At 39.9% G+C, this 15,894-nt stretch overlaps 1 protein-coding gene across 9 annotated transcripts in view; it reads left to right on the forward strand.

Annotated features, from left to right (window-relative positions):
- The window catches only part of Unc5d (unc-5 netrin receptor D), a 519,921-nt gene that overhangs the window by 412,550 nt on the left and 91,477 nt on the right, over window positions 1–15,894 (forward strand). For 5 of the 9 annotated variants that reach the window (XM_005066591.4, XM_013110828.3, XM_005066592.4 and 2 more), the window contains exons 6-7: window positions 678–845; window positions 2,431–2,595. In XM_005066591.4, coding sequence (XP_005066648.1) covers window positions 678–845; window positions 2,431–2,595 — 333 coding nt within the window. The remainder of the gene's footprint in view (window positions 1–677; window positions 846–2,430; window positions 2,596–15,894) is intronic. The other 4 variants (XM_013110830.3, XM_013110831.3, XM_005066595.4 and 1 more) reach the window with 1 other exon arrangement.

Raw genomic sequence — 15,894 nt, forward strand, 5'->3', positions numbered from 1 at the left:
AACACTATTAATGTGCTTGCTGGTCCATTCAATCTTGCGCTGTTGTGAGACAGCCAGTGGCATTTGCAGTCTCTCTCTTAGAAATAATAAAATAGTGGGTTTTTTTCTTTTCATGGTGTTTATTTTTGGAAAGCATCATAGTGGGCAACTTTAGCTCCCCACCTTTCCCAAACTCAGATGCGGCCCCCACCCATATCTTCACAGAAGGTAATCAGTTCCTCTCCTACCAGATGAAATGCACCAAAAACAAATGTTGTTTGTTGATGATCTTCAGCATTGTGGTAGAGTATTTCTAGCTATTTAAGCTAAGGCATTCCTTTCCACAGTAGAGGAGCCCTGGGAATTATTTTTGAAGCACTTAAAAGTAATAGAATTTCAGATGCTAATGTTTTCTTCTTATTCTCTGGATGGTCAAGTGCCTTAGAGATCTGCTGATGAGTTGTTCCCATTTTTAATAGTTCCCTGCAAAGCCAACTCTCTAGGTTCCTCTTACAGGAGGGTAGAAGAATGAGGACCACGGCTGGCTCACAGCAGAGCAGCAAGTGGGACGGACTCGGCATCATCTCTTCTTCCCCAAAACCCTGACTCACAGCACCTGGCGCAGTGGCTTGCACATAGTAGGCAATCAGTACAAACCTCTCTCCTTTTTTTCTCCCCTCCCCATTTTTGTCTCTCAGTGAATGGAGGCTGGTCTTCCTGGACAGAGTGGTCAGCCTGCAATGTTCGCTGTGGTAGAGGATGGCAGAAACGTTCCCGGACCTGCACCAACCCCGCTCCTCTCAATGGTGGGGCCTTTTGTGAGGGAATGTCAGTGCAGAAAATAACCTGCACTGCTCTTTGTCCTGGTGAGATATACACAAATTACCCTTCTCCTTCTAATCTGCCAATGCTATTAAGCTGCTGTGCAGCAAGCAATGTGCCCTTCCTTCCAAAGTCACCCTGGTCCGAGGTCCTAGACTATTGCTTCTATCCAAGGTGCTGATACTGAATTCATTGTAATGAGGAGAACATGGGGGAAACTCCTCTATGCAAGGCTTGTGGTAGCACTGCTTTGTTGAACTAAACCACCACCTTCTCCCCTTGATTTTCCTACTTGATGGCATGAATCTGAATATGGTAATCAGGGATTGGGTGAGCTACCTTCAAGCACAAAAAACCAACTATCCAGAACTTGACCTTGACTCCGTTTCAGCTTGGTATTTCTTTGCATTACAATTGGTAGAGACTGGCCACCACATTGGTGTGTATTTACACCTGGCCTGCACTTGCCTTTCTTTCCTAATAGCAGTAGATCTCATTTATGGAATGTGTCTTCTATCAGTTCTTTTGTTGTTTCTTCCTGGCTGTATAAAATCCAGCTAATACAATGAGAACCATGTGAGGTGGAAGGTAGCTTTCTGTATGGAAAGCATATCTGCTCCCAGTTTCACATACACCACACAAGTTTAATTCCAAGGACCTGGGACCAGAGCCTCAAATTCTCAATTTGAGTTTCTCTAGAAGCTAAGGTCTCAACTCTGACCAACAGCCTGTGTTTGGAGTTTAATTTGCCCTTGTATTTCATAAGCATTTATTGAGTGCTTACTATGTGCCAGGTACTGTGAGGACATTTTCATACATGCCATGTCATTTATCTCTCCATTGTGACTCTATTGTCCCCAGATGACAGAAATGGAAAACTGAAGCCACATGACTTACTTTCTCTGCTAACAAGTTTACAAAACCAAAACTGGGACTCAAGACATTTTGGGGCCACATTCAGTACTTTTAAAATTTTTTCCCATTTTGTACTAATTGGTTTAGATGAAAACTTGCAAGATCTTAACCTACATAAGCATGGTGAAAACTATTCCTAGGAGGTAATGGGGCAATTGCCTCAAACATCTGTCCTGGTCTCTTGGGCTAATATTAAATGGAATTAAGTTCAGTCTGCTCATTTCAATGTACAGCAGCAATCTATGACCCAAGAAATTCTATTTCTGTATATTCTGCCATCTTGGGGTTTCACTGACCTGTTTTCATTTAACACTATCAGTTCATGTGGGTTTAACTTTTATTGTTTAGGGGATTTGGGGACTTAAAGTCAGTCTACTCTATTTACTACTCTAAACTGTAAGCTCACACTGCATCCCATGGTACTGCATATAGCTACTTGTCCCGCAGTGATGCTCTTGGGTAAGACAGAATGAGAAAGAATGGATAATGTCAATATTAGCCAGCTCAAAGACACCAGTCACTCAGCTGTTTGCCTAAATTCAATCATGGGTCTTATCCTGTTATAGCTTTAATTGGAAAAGAAACTGGAGAGTAAAGATGCCCTGATCTCTCAGTTTTGTTTTACTGGGTTGGTGGTCTGTTTAAACTGTGGGGCAAGTCTCCCAGTGGTGGCTGATTCCTGCTAAAGTTGGCCTCTGTTATTTTCCTTTGAAGTGGATGGCAGCTGGGAAGTGTGGAGTGAATGGTCAGTCTGCAGCCCAGAGTGTGAACATCTCCGTATCCGTGAGTGCACAGCTCCACCCCCAAGAAATGGGGGAAAGTTCTGTGAAGGTCTCAGCCAGGAATCTGAAAACTGCACAGATGGTCTCTGCATTCTAGGTAACACCATCTATTTGATGTCTTCAGTATCTGAGGGTGATGTGCATGTATCCTTATGTTTCTAAAAGGATGTCCTGATCATTAGCTGGGCTTAGTAAAACAGCAGAAAGTCAATCACCAGAATGAAAATGAATATTTATAAAGGGCTGAAAATTGCATGGACACATTTTTGGTACAGGGAGAGTGATAATATTTTTTAATATTTTGATATGCTGAAAATGGAAGCTAGGAACCTTGTACATGCTGGAAAAATTCTCCATTACTGGACTATATCATTAGGCCAGATGCAGTTATTTCAAATACTTTATTACAGCCTACTAAGATACTTCCAAAGATAAAATTTTTTAAATCTGACACTTTTTAGAAGCAACTACTTTTAAGTTTAGTGAAACTCTGATACTGATTGCTATGAATTTGTATCTGTGAAGTCCATGACAAAACTCTAAAGCTCCTAATACATCTTTGGGAGTGTAAGGTTTTCTGGTAAGGAAAACACATTGCAACTGTATCTGGCCAGTGGTGGACGGAGGGTGAATGACCCCTGAGAGTAGAGGTTTTGCCCCACATTGGTCTGGTAGAGCAGGGAATGGAATGTTCACCTCTACACTTCCAGGCCTGTGTTTTATTTCTAATACCACACTGTTACTACCTCCAAGTGTATCTCTGCCTAGGTATGGAAGGCATGGAAAGATCTTGTCCCATAAAGGAGAAACATCTTTTAATATAGTGCTTACTTTTATTCACATTGTAACTCTGGACACCTCACTTAACTTTTTTTCTATAAGTAGGAAAACTTACTCCCACTTTCAGTTATTAGTAGAGGCCTATGTTGACAGGATACATGAATCGTTCATGGAAGAGAGTATATACTCAAATAATTCTCATTCACATGAACTAAACTACATTGCTATTCTGTAGTTCCTTAAAAATGAGAATGGGGCCATTCATGGCTTTCTTGAGAAGTCCTTGCATGATATTTAGCAAAGAAACATCACAACTGAGTAGGTTGCAATCATTTTGTGTATGCTACTATCCATTAGGAAAAATAACACTGTGAAGGAAATACTTTGGTTGGATCCATTTCTTTGCACTCATATGACTGGGTTACAAGCAAGCACATGCTAAGTATATCATTTTCAGAATAAATCTGTATGGTTCCTGCATTGTTTAAAATGGCTAATTCATTAAAATTAACACATTCATATCCACATTGCCTTTACTCAGCGATGCTCATATCAGAGGCAATGTAAGGGGTGATGATCACAAATAATGTAGCCAGAAAGTTCAATGTTGAATCTTCTGTGCTATCCACTAAGTGCGTATAAGCCATCTACTTCTGCACACACTAAATAGTAAGATGGTTAAGGAAATATATCTGACAACCCTTGAATACCACCAAACTTTTCTGAATTGTGACTTACAGGTGTGACTACTTTTTCACATTGTGGACATGTTTTTCAAGTAATACAGTTAGGATTAAGGATTCCACATGCCTTCTAAATGATGATGCCTCTATAGTTATTTGTCTTCTGGATGGATTTTGGATAACTATAGTAATAAAGTTTCCTATAAATTATATAGTGGACTTGAGTAATATGACTTTAGACTTAGTTGTCTAGGATGTAATCTGAGAGTTATACATGGAAGACATAGTGCTTAGCTCTTAATGTAAGAAAGAAAGGTTATTTTGTGTACAAGTACTGCTTGTATTTGTGTGATGATTCATGCTTATTTACCAGCTGGAGAAGCGTACTGTTTAACGCTAAAAGGAATGATCAGCACTGCTAGTGAACGGCTAAGAGTAGATCCACCTTAAATCTGAGTTGACACAATAGTCAATATTCTCCTGATAAACCAAAGCAGGAGGATCACACATGTGATTCAAGTCTGGGGCCAAGCATCAGGCAGTAAGATTGTGAGGTCATGACTAATGTAGACTGCAGAGGGAGACCCTGTCACAAAATACCAAAAATAAAGAAAAATTAAACAAACAAATAAGTAGATGAAGAGGAAGGGGTGGTTAGGGAAGGAAAGGGAAGGAAATGGAAGTAAAAAATCAAAAGGTAATTGAAGATTTGAAGGCTGACAAGCCCAGAAATCTTAGTCACTGTCCCAGTGTCAAGCCCAGTGGTAGGCTGACTTCTATAGAACCAATAAGATGTGCTATCCCAGGTCAAAGGCCAATGGGCAGCAAGAGTTAGCACTTCAGTTCAGAAGCTGTCTGAGTGGGCAATTCTCTATCACTTCTGGTAGGGTCAGCTTTCCTTTTTAGTTTAGTTTTGTTTGTCTTTAACTGATTGGATGAAGACTATTCCTGTTGAAACTTTGTTTCATGTGCTTTAATCAGTTTTCAGAATCAAAAGTTACTGTCATCACCAACACTCTTACACAAGTGTCTAGAATAAATCAACCCAGATAGCTGACAATACAAGACAATTTAAGTGAAGTGAACACATAAAATGACTCATCATAAGTGTGTATGTACTTGGGAATATTTTAAGTAGTTTTTTATTTCTTGGCCATCATTCAGACAGTGGTTTGGGTAATTTATTGATTGGACCAATCCTTTCCCTGGACAATGGCAACGTGTAGATTTTTAATCATACAGAGGCAGAGTCTGATTACCCAATTTGCATCTTGCTTTAATGAAAATAAAAAAGCCAGAAAGATACCTAGGTTTGAATTGTTCTCAGCTTTTGAGGAAGGTATTAAGTTAAATTCCCCATGAGCTGAAAATGCAAGATGAGACTTTCTCCTGACATTCAGTGTCTTTATTCCACTAAGGGTTGACTGTTTCCAGCATCTCATGTCTTCATATGTGTGTATTAGGATATCCGAAATATCAGAACTGTGAGGACTACAGTGATCAATATTTTCAGTATAAAAACAAAATGGGGATGTGAATGACTGTGGCGAGAATGAACTGCATATCAGTTGGAAAGGGTTGGCTGTTCAGAACAGTAGGACCTATTCTGTCTTGCTAGAGAGAATGAGTACCATTTCACTGTCTTTGTGGGACACAGTGGGAAGCAACCCAGTTGAATGACATTAATATTACTCCATACAACTCTTTCATACTGCTTTTGGTGAAATAGTTGAGCTCTCGGGGTACACCAAGGCAGGTTGGCTTTGATTAAAATAGCATTTGGAAACAGCTTTGCAAAACAGCACCATTGTGGAAAGATCTGGGTCATGCTGCAAGGTGGGAATTTCCTTCATACTAACTTTTTCCCTGTGTGCCAAACGACCCTGTGGCACCTTCTTTTGGAAGTTTGAGAATGGCATTGTTCAGCTCTTGGATAAACTTCAATGATTTGATTTTGCTTCGCTTTCAACAACATATCTGAATCTCCTGTTATCCTGGGGGCTCTGTTTCTCCTCCAGATGGAGCTGCTAGCTCTGAATGATTACTTTAATACTTGGGTATGATTGTTGCTTGGTCACTTGTTTCTGAATCACAGAAACTTAAAGTGATACTCTTATAGATGGCCACTCTTAAATGCTCTCCACAAGAGAATAAATGCCCCAATACTGGTGAGAGTAACAGTGGACAGGTTTAGCCAACTAGGGGTGAATCCATGGAGTCAAACTGCAAACATAAACTGGACATCTAATCCTCTTATGGTTGGGAATTGCCATTTCAGGAAAGAGAGGTCATCATGGGCATGATTGGCAAGAAAGGGAGACTTGTATGGCATGCTTTCTGAGCCTAAACAGAACCTTGTAGCTGTCTAGCCACCATCCTTTCATCTTCTCAACACATCTTCTATGTTTTGAGAATCACAGCCAGGACTAAATAACGGGTGTGTGCCTCATGGACAGGCACAGAAAGATTAAATGGTGGCCATTTAGATTGATCCCACGGGATAGGAGCCATCTTCTCTGTGGCTTTTGATCTCAGTAAAAAGGAAAGGGAGGGTTTTGGCTTGAGAAGATTAAATGGATTTGCTTCAGAAGGAGGATTAGCCTCTAGATATGTGGTGTGACTAAAGCCAGGAAAATGCTGCTGGGGATGCACAGAGAGAGGAAATCTTGGAGGAAGTGCTACCTGCAAACTAATCTGTCCTTCTTGTGAAGACAGAGCAGAGGTCACCTCAATATTGACAGCTTTGAAAAGGACAATTGGGTTAAATGGTAATTTGTTTTCGTTTCTGATAGGCACATTGATAAGGAAAGTTTGAATAGAAGCCACATCAAAGGTAATGACATCCCTTCCAGAGTGGTTCAAATAAACATTCCCAAGCCCCAGCTAATAATAACATAACCACTTTGTTTATTGACATCCACTTAAACAACTTGAGGGAACTCCTGAAAAGGTGGAGCTGTAATCACATGACAATAATGGATGCTTTGGTAAGAATTTTCTCTGGCCTCATTGTTATCTCATACAGCAATTACCAGCCCTTCCCTTTATTTCTTGGGGCATTGAATGAAAGACATTTTATTCTAGAATAGCTCAGAGCATCTGAAGCAGCTATAACTTTTTTTTAAACCTCCTCTTATGCCAGGGGTTTATATGGAACACCTATTTCTCATATAAGATTATAACAGACAGATGTCTCTTTTTTCCAATGCCAAACAAATCTATTTCTTTCTGTGGGCAAAGATTCAGGAATATAGTGGAACTACAGTTGTTAGCTGATCTCAAATTTCAGAACAGGTTGCACCACATAACTGCTTAGTTCTGGCATGGAGTCTCCATAGCAAAGACATGAAAATGGGATCACCAAGATAATGTCCTAATATAATTTACTCTTAGATGTCATCAAGTAGCCTACTGCTTATAAATTCTTCCCAATTGGTTTGAAAAGAGAAAGCAATAGTCCCGTTTTGTGTATAGTACAAAGAAGCTAGGTCTCAGTGGTGGAATGCCTGCCTAGGGTGCGTGCCTGATGCCTTGGACTCCATGTCCTGTGCTGCAAACAACTAAAAATCCAGCAGTGACTCACATTATCACTGCTGACCAGGTGTTCTTTTTGAAGAAGGACTTGGTAGTTTGCCTTCCTGCATAACAAACAGTTGATTAATTGACAGTTGCCTTTGTGTGTACTGCACAGTGCCTGTGGGTGTAATATTACAGGCACAGGAGTCATAAGGATGAAGATTTAGACACATGGGCAGTCACTGGGCAGATTAGTAACATCTTCCATATACCCCAGGAAACTTTGGTACACCACTCCCATAAGAAGATTAGTATGCCGACTCCAGACTAAAGTTTCCATTGGGTTTAATTTAAAGCAAAAACATAACAGAAGTGCTATGATCCTCCTGTGTCAGCATGGAAGTATTCCCTGAAGCCCTACAAAGCCAGAACTTTTTTTTTTAACTTTCACTTGTGCGCTATATCCTGGGCAGAACTGAGCATAGAAAGGATAATAAATAAATAAATGAATGAATAAATAAATAGACAAATAAACCATATGCAATGAATGACCGTAGGAATTCCTTCCTTTGTTATCTACCCACTATATACTTTACAGTTTTGACGTTTTCATAAGTAAAAAGATGTCGGATTGTTTTGGAATGTAATCACCTTTCCAGTAAGGATTGGCCTTCAACCACTGTGCCATGGTTGGTATCCTGACAGAGTATCCAAGCTGAGAATTGTGTTTTTTGGTTCCTCTTTCTATCTACTTTCATCTATTCCTACTCATTCCTCCCAAGAATGTTGTGATGGCTTTTCCCACTCTCCCACAAACTTGTCCTGACATTAGGCAGGGCAAGCTATTTGGTACTTTAGAAAGAATGTTTGGAAGTTTCTTTGCCTTGAACTCATCTCATTAAATTTCTTCCTATCATGAGAAGAATCAAAGTTAAACCTGAAATGTGAAGAGAATGGACTCTGAAATTAATTTGGGGCAGCTGGAGGGAGAGTAATATGACTGTATTCACAAACCAGGTTACTTACAGGAAACTGACAAAAACAGGACTATTAAGGTATCAAAAAAAGAGAATCAAGAACAGGTCTGCAAGGATGCCTATGAGGACATACAATCCTGGCAAAGATTTAAAATGTTTGCCATAGAACCCAGGAGTCGATTAGGTTTAAGTTCACTGGAAAGAAAAGAGAAAGCTTTCACGTGTGGCCTCCCCAGAAGGTACTGTCAGAGCTCTGACTCTGAACTGGAGATTGTGGGAAGGTGGGAAGGACCAGCTTCTGGAGGTGAGGCACTAAGGAGGGAACTGGCTGAAGGCATTGAGAAGCACAGATAAGAGCCTTCCAAGGTCCTCTGTGACTGTGAGTTGAAACTTATCATTGTCTTTCCAAATGACTAGAAATGGGCCTGGATTTAGGTTTGGGATCAGTGAAAGAATGGACCCTCCCTACAAGGTAAATATACATCCCAAGGCTAAGGGGCAGGTTGAGGAATTCAGGCACTTTGGCCAGATTGCTTGATCTCTAATTATGATTGAACCCTATGAACAGAACCACTCTGAGCCAGTTTCTTAGTTTTCCTAAGTGTAAATGTGCTCATCTATAAGGAGAAATTATTACATTATTAGATGTCATCTTGAGAAAACACAGCCCCTGGAAGGCACATGCTTCCCATATTAAGCACTCCATTTTAATTAATAGTAAAACAACTGTACCCTGTGTACATAATTTTTAATAAAGGGATTATTGTGGCAAGAAAATATATGTATATATACAATATTTTCCATGTTCTTCAAAAGATATCAATAATGTGGCATATTAAATATCTCCTAATGTTAGCATGATTTTAGTAAAATGAGATGTAATTGTCATTAAAATGTGTGAGAGGACACACATACATTCTTTACTTAAACCTGTCCTAGGTCATAATTTGGGGATACTGCCAGTTCAGAAAGGGTTTAAGAGAACCTGTGTAGTTTGTGGGGACTTTTTAAAAACACCCTTCTGCAGCACTTCTAGCAAGCTCTAAATGAATGTCTCTAAATTTTCTTACTTTAACTTGTCCTGAGGATGTGTTCCCTCAGAGGAGACCAGGTGACTTGAAAGGCCACAACCAGTTCTATCATTTTATGACGTTGACAGTATTTAAGCATAGTTAAAGAGAAGGCTCAGGAGAAAGAAGAAGTCTTGCCACCAACCTGGCTGATCCATAAGCAAGGATATCAGTCTCCACTATATCAAGAGACTGAGGTCCTGGTTTGCAGACTCATCAGAAGCACCTGTTTTCTAACAGGCTGACAGCAAAGCATGTATATAAGGCAATCCAACATTCATCAGTATAAACTCGAAACTCCTTTCTTATGGGAGGAGGGGTCAAATGGAGCAGCTACACTTGTGAGCCTGCTGAGCTTCAGTGTCCCTGTCCCCAAACAGTCTGGAGCATCTGTGATTTCACATCACAATACCTATAGATTATCATTCAGATAGTTTTTTATTTATTTGTGTATTTTTGTGTTTGTTTGTTTTGTTTTATGACTCACAGGAGTGTCTTTGAGTAGCTGCTGATAACCATGGTCCTTTTCTATTAGGGAAGTTTCCAGCATCTAGACTCGTGACATAAAGGACCAGTTCTATTAATTACAAATTCTAAATTTACAGTGTAATTAGTTCAAGATTCAATTGCATAAAACTCTGGATTGAGAAATATTCATCTGGAGTAAAGAAAGATTTAGTAACTGAACTCATTGAGCTATAAAAGAAATGGCAAGAACCCCGTCATGGAGGTGATTTAAAACTGAGCCATCTACTCTGGCACAAAATTCAGTGGCCTCCAGAGGGTGCTAAACAAGGTGAATTAATCAAGATCGGAGACACCTTGTATCTTGGTTCCACCTTCTCTCCTTAAATTACACATTAAATACATGCGTGTTTTTAGCAGAACTGAGAACAGTGAGCCATGAACTGAGGATGCCAGGATCATGACTAGTTTCCTTCACTCTGGCCACTCACTTTCCCTAGAATGATGATGTCATTGCATACATAAAAAGATATGCCCACAGTCTCAGGTGTTCAGTGCACAACACTGTTAGTGTTAGATGGAATTGGAAATAACCAATATCACTTAGAAAAACACAATAAATAGTAAATATCCCTGAGCCAGGAGTCGAGAGTCCGTGCTATCAGTTTAGACGTTTTGTTAACCAGCTGTGACCATGGGCAAAAATCGTGATATCATGCCCTGTAAAACAAGTACACAGTGATGTTTAAGTTCCATCAAAGCTCTGAAAGTTGAAATCAGTATAATTTTAGATCTTTGATACTGATTTCACATATATGAGTGTGTATACAAACACATATGTAATATGGAAATGAGTAAGATACTATTGAAATTTCAGGATTCAGGACTCTCATGTTATTTTGAGAATTTTATCACACAGTTAACCATTTGAGAGGCCATTACATAGAATACAGGACAAATTTTAACTAAAAAATAAGTTGCCCTGTGCCAATGAAAGAGGACACCAGACTCACTTGGCACCCAATTGTATAATTAAGTTTTCTTCGAATCCCTCTATACACCCATCATTAGAAAGCTACTATGTCCTAAGAGTGCATAAAATGTGGGAAATGTGTGGAATTGGCCCTTTTACTACTTATGGTGTCACTGAAATGAAAGGCTTAGCATTACGTTAGTCCACACATATTTACAGAGTACTTATTCTATTCAGTTCCTGTTTTTGGTGTTGAACTAAGGAGAATGGCACCTTGGTCTGCAACAATAAGAGAATTTGTGGCTAACTGGAGGACTGGAGTAATTGCAAGAACAAGATGGGCTGGTCTTGATGGAACAAACCTGTAATTTCACACCTAGGGAAATTGAGGCAAAATGGATTGAGGCCAGAAAAATCATAAAAGGGGATGGGAGCGAGGGAGGAAGGGAAGATGCTTGCAACACAGATCTTCAGATTATAGTATCTCTTGAGGAAGTTCTTTGTGGGTCAGGTTCCATCACCCACACATATCTAGCACCAGTTATTATATAAGTAGCTGATAAGTCATTATAGCCTTTCACCTCCATCCACTCCATTCCAGACATCCCCTGTCCAACAACTGAAGGATAACCTTTGACAAAATAGATGACTACCCTAAGCCTACATTTAAGCTGATAGTCCCAGATAAAATTTCTTTTATCTAGCTTTGCTGAGATGTTGTTTACATTTACATTATACAGTATGACTGCTTGCTCCATGACTACTTACGATCACTAATTAATTAGTATAATAGCACCTCTCGTAAGATCTGCCCTCTGAGCAAATGTACAGGATAACATTGACTGTAGTCACAAAGATGGAGATTTCTTTCGAGAACTTCCTGATCTAACTGAAATGAAACTTTGCATTTATCAAGTATCTCCACTAGCCCTTGCCTCATCACTAGGGCCAGCAGCAACACTTTACTCTCCAGTTCTGAGTTTGGCATTTTGAGATTCCACATGAAAATGTGGCCATGCAGTATTTGTCTTCCTGTGTCCAGCTTATGTCACTTAGCATAGTGTCCCCCAAGTCCTTACATGCTATTGTTAATAACAGGAACTCTTTTGCAAAGCTTGAACAATATTCTATATGATATACTACATATATGTATACATATATCACATTCTACCTACCAGCTGTCCACTGCATTTTCTGTATCCATTTAGTAGTGGGCATTTAAATTTTTCTGTATCTTTGTTATTGGGAGAAACTCTGAAATGAACATTACAATACAGTTATCATCTTTTTAATGTACTAATTTTGCTAGGATGTTGAAAGATACGTAAAATACCTGGATATCACATCTGTCTCAGTGATCATTTGCTTTGGACATCTTGTTCCATTTTCTGTTGATTTGCATGATCTTTCTTTTGTGGTGCTGAGGATAGAATGTGAGGTATTTTGCATGCTAGTCCAGTCCTCCCCCCACTGAGCTCTATATCAGCCTGTGTGCACCTTTGAATGTGTGCAGACATTTGTTGTAGACAAATGCAAGTGTAGCAAGACAAAGCATCCTTGGCCCAGACGGGAGAGTTCAGCATGTATCCTCCCTGAGAACAGAGGTGAAAACCTGCATTTTGCCACTTTGAAAGACGTTTTGAGCAGAGACTTGTGGAAATTCTGGAAAGGCTTTGCAGCAGCCCTACAACATATATGTCATCACAGAAACAATACTAAGCACACACTCACTGGAAAAGAAGAGAACATTATAGAAGCTAGTTATGTTTCCACAGGAATGAGGTTATAGACCACTCTGCTTTCTGTTGCTGGCTCTTTTCAGTGAACACAGTGATATCTATTGCTGTGAGTGACAATATTTCACCTTTTTAATTGCAGAGTAGTATTTGATTTTGAGTGTGTACACCACAAAATAGCTAGGGCAAGTTGTGGGGAGTAGGGAGCTGCATGTATGGTCTACATACACCATGTTATAGGTAAAGAGCGAGAAAGGAGTCTGATAATAATTGGTTATCACCAGCAAAAATGTGCTGTTTCCAAATAGCTAAAAGAGAGGATTTTGACTCTTCTCACATCAAAGAAATGGTGAGGAGTGTATCCCATAATGGACCCTGCACAAGGCAAGGACATATTAAAACCACATTATACCACAATTATATGTCAGTAAAAATTAAAACCTAGGTTGACATGAAGTCTAGAAATGTGAATTAGTTTAAAATGAAACATAGAAACTCCACCTGTAAGAATAGCCATTAAAGATACTTATTTGTCTTAGATACAGTATTTGGAAAAAAAGGAAGGGGAGGAAACGGCACCTCCTAAATGAACACTAATCATGAGCTATAGCAGAGGTAAATGCTGGAGCCATTGTCATCAGATGTGACATGCATGAACTGTCTGTGATGGTGCCCTCTGACACCACCTAATTAGCATGATGGGATTTGGAACAAATCCTATGTAGTAGATGTCAATTGAACTGTTTTTCACTTACTGATATGCAAGTGGTCAAGTAGGTAGAATTTTTTTTCTCTTGTCCCCAGAATTCTAATAGTCAACCGTATTTCCCTGGGAAGGTGGTGATTATCTAGAGGGCATCATCTGGAAGATCTTAGGTGGTTTTGTTCTCTCTGTATGTTTACTGGACATGTACAGATGGTATTTCAAAAGGACAGTAGATGTCATGATGCAACATGGACTGGGAAGCTGGCAGGAGTTGAAAAGAGTGAGAAATGCTTTGAGCCGGATTGTGACTGGGCAAATATATGGCCCTCCCTGGGTCCCCTCTGACCTATCAGGAAAGCATAATGAGAAACACATGCAGGAATGCATGCATGCACTCATGTACTCATGACTGTGTGCACACACAGATACACACACATGTGTGACAGGTAAGAAAGGCCATGTCTCCCACTCTTCTATTCTGCATTTTGCTCACTGAACAAGTTTAGAGAGTACACAAATACTGATAGCTGTATTTCTGCTTGTTTGAACACCCAGAAGACCAGAATCCTCACCTGTCAAGTCAGTGTCTGCCCAACAGTCAGGCCCCTTGCAGCGGTCAACGTAAAGCAGGCCCCATGTTGGTCTGATTTTTTTATCTGTAGCATTTGAATAGGCCATCAGGAAGGCCCTGGAACTGGAACTTCCTGCAGTCGTAGGTGTAGCCCTTAGAGGTCATACAACTGGCTATTAATTATTTCTAGCTATGGGGAAAGAGGCAATGAATGAATGAATGAATGAATGAATGAATGAATGAAAATGATAGCCCATAACGTAAAATAAAAAAGTGACTTTTAATCAGCCTCTCTGAGTGATTGTTCTGTTTTGCATTTGTGTGTCTGTGGTATGCTCACACACTCTCTCTCTCTCTCTCTCTCTCTCTCTCTCTCCACACACACACACACACACACACACACACACACACACATTCTTGTGTGTGTCTATGTATGTAGACCCAATATTAAATCAAGTATTATCCTGGATCACTCTCCATTTAGTTTATTGAGACAGGGGCTCTCACTTGAAGCTGAAGCTCGTCTCTTTGACTTGTCTATCTATTCTGACTGGCTAATCTCTCTATAGCTGCCTCCAGGATTCCCCTCCCACATTCTGGAATTGCAGGTGCACCACCACGCCCACCCAGTATATATGTGGTGCTGGGGTTGCAAACTTAGTTTGCACTTCTTCAGGGTGATTTCCCCACTGAGTGATTTCCCCAGCTCTCTCCATATTGTTCTTGCTGTGAATATACAGTTGCAATGCCCCATAAACTCAGTAGACTCACCTCTTCTAGCATGGTACACTCTAGGGACCTGAAAATGACAGGGATTACGGGAGTTTAAGATATATAAAATCAAACATAAAATCATTAGGGTTGGGGGTTTTTGGCATCTTTTTCTTTGTTTTGTTTTTATTCTTTCTCTGTGTTTTACTGACTATAAAGTAAAACAAACTGTACAGAACAGGGAGCCATGTGTGCTAATGACATAATCACCAGAGATATCATGGTCTGCATCTCTGAGGCAGGAGACTTTTTCTGGGAGATTGGAGTGGGAAAGAGTATCCCAAAAAGAAGCAATATCATGAACCAAAGCTTAAAATGGGGCTGGGAGTTACTAGATTTATCTCACAGTTACATGAGTTTAGTTGAGGATCTCTATGAACGAATTCATATTTGTTGTGGTGGGACCATGAAAGCAGAGCAGTTGGCTATGGTCTGAGCAGCAGAGGACCAGGGGCAAACACTGCTTACTGAGGCTACAAGCTGTTGTAACAAACAAGGAAACAGCCAGGGTGTGGGCAAAAAGACAGATTATTCCACGTTGTGTCAACTGAACAATGTGAATTTGAAAAATGGCTAAAGTAAGTTACAATAAAAGAGTTAGTATGTATATTTGGGGGACATAAAATGTTTCAAAGATTGAAATCTACAAAGAAGGAAATGAAAATGGTCTTTGGAAATAAAATGAAAGAAAAGGTTAAGTGTTAACTATGGTGACATGCTTGGATTACAATCTAGGGAAAGAGCTACTGTCCTACATATTGTATACTTAGTGACCCTATGTATCTTAGAAGCCATACTGCAGACACTGAGAACAAACATTTATTCAGTGTTTGGAAAGAAGGGCACAGGTATGGTAGAGTGACAGTCCATGGTATCCGAAGAATTGGAGGGTTGGAGATGGAGTCCATCTGTCCAAGTGTGCTGTCTTCTCAGGCCTGCTCTCTCAAGTCCCCAGCCTGTGAATTGAATGACGATGGCCTTTGGTTTCCAATAGAGTGGCTTTATAAATAGCTTTTGAGAACAATGGATTCCATGGAATGCTTTGGGAACCTAGATGAAAGAAACGAAACAAAGACTAAAGTAAGGTAGAAGAGAATGAGTCATCACCAAAAGTAAAAACAAAGTGCTGTCTCCCTCTCCTTCCCTTC

This window comes from Mesocricetus auratus, unplaced genomic scaffold, assembly GCF_017639785.1.
Source record: "Mesocricetus auratus isolate SY011 unplaced genomic scaffold, BCM_Maur_2.0 Super-Scaffold_100026, whole genome shotgun sequence".
Lineage (NCBI taxonomy): Eukaryota > Metazoa > Chordata > Mammalia > Rodentia > Cricetidae > Mesocricetus > Mesocricetus auratus.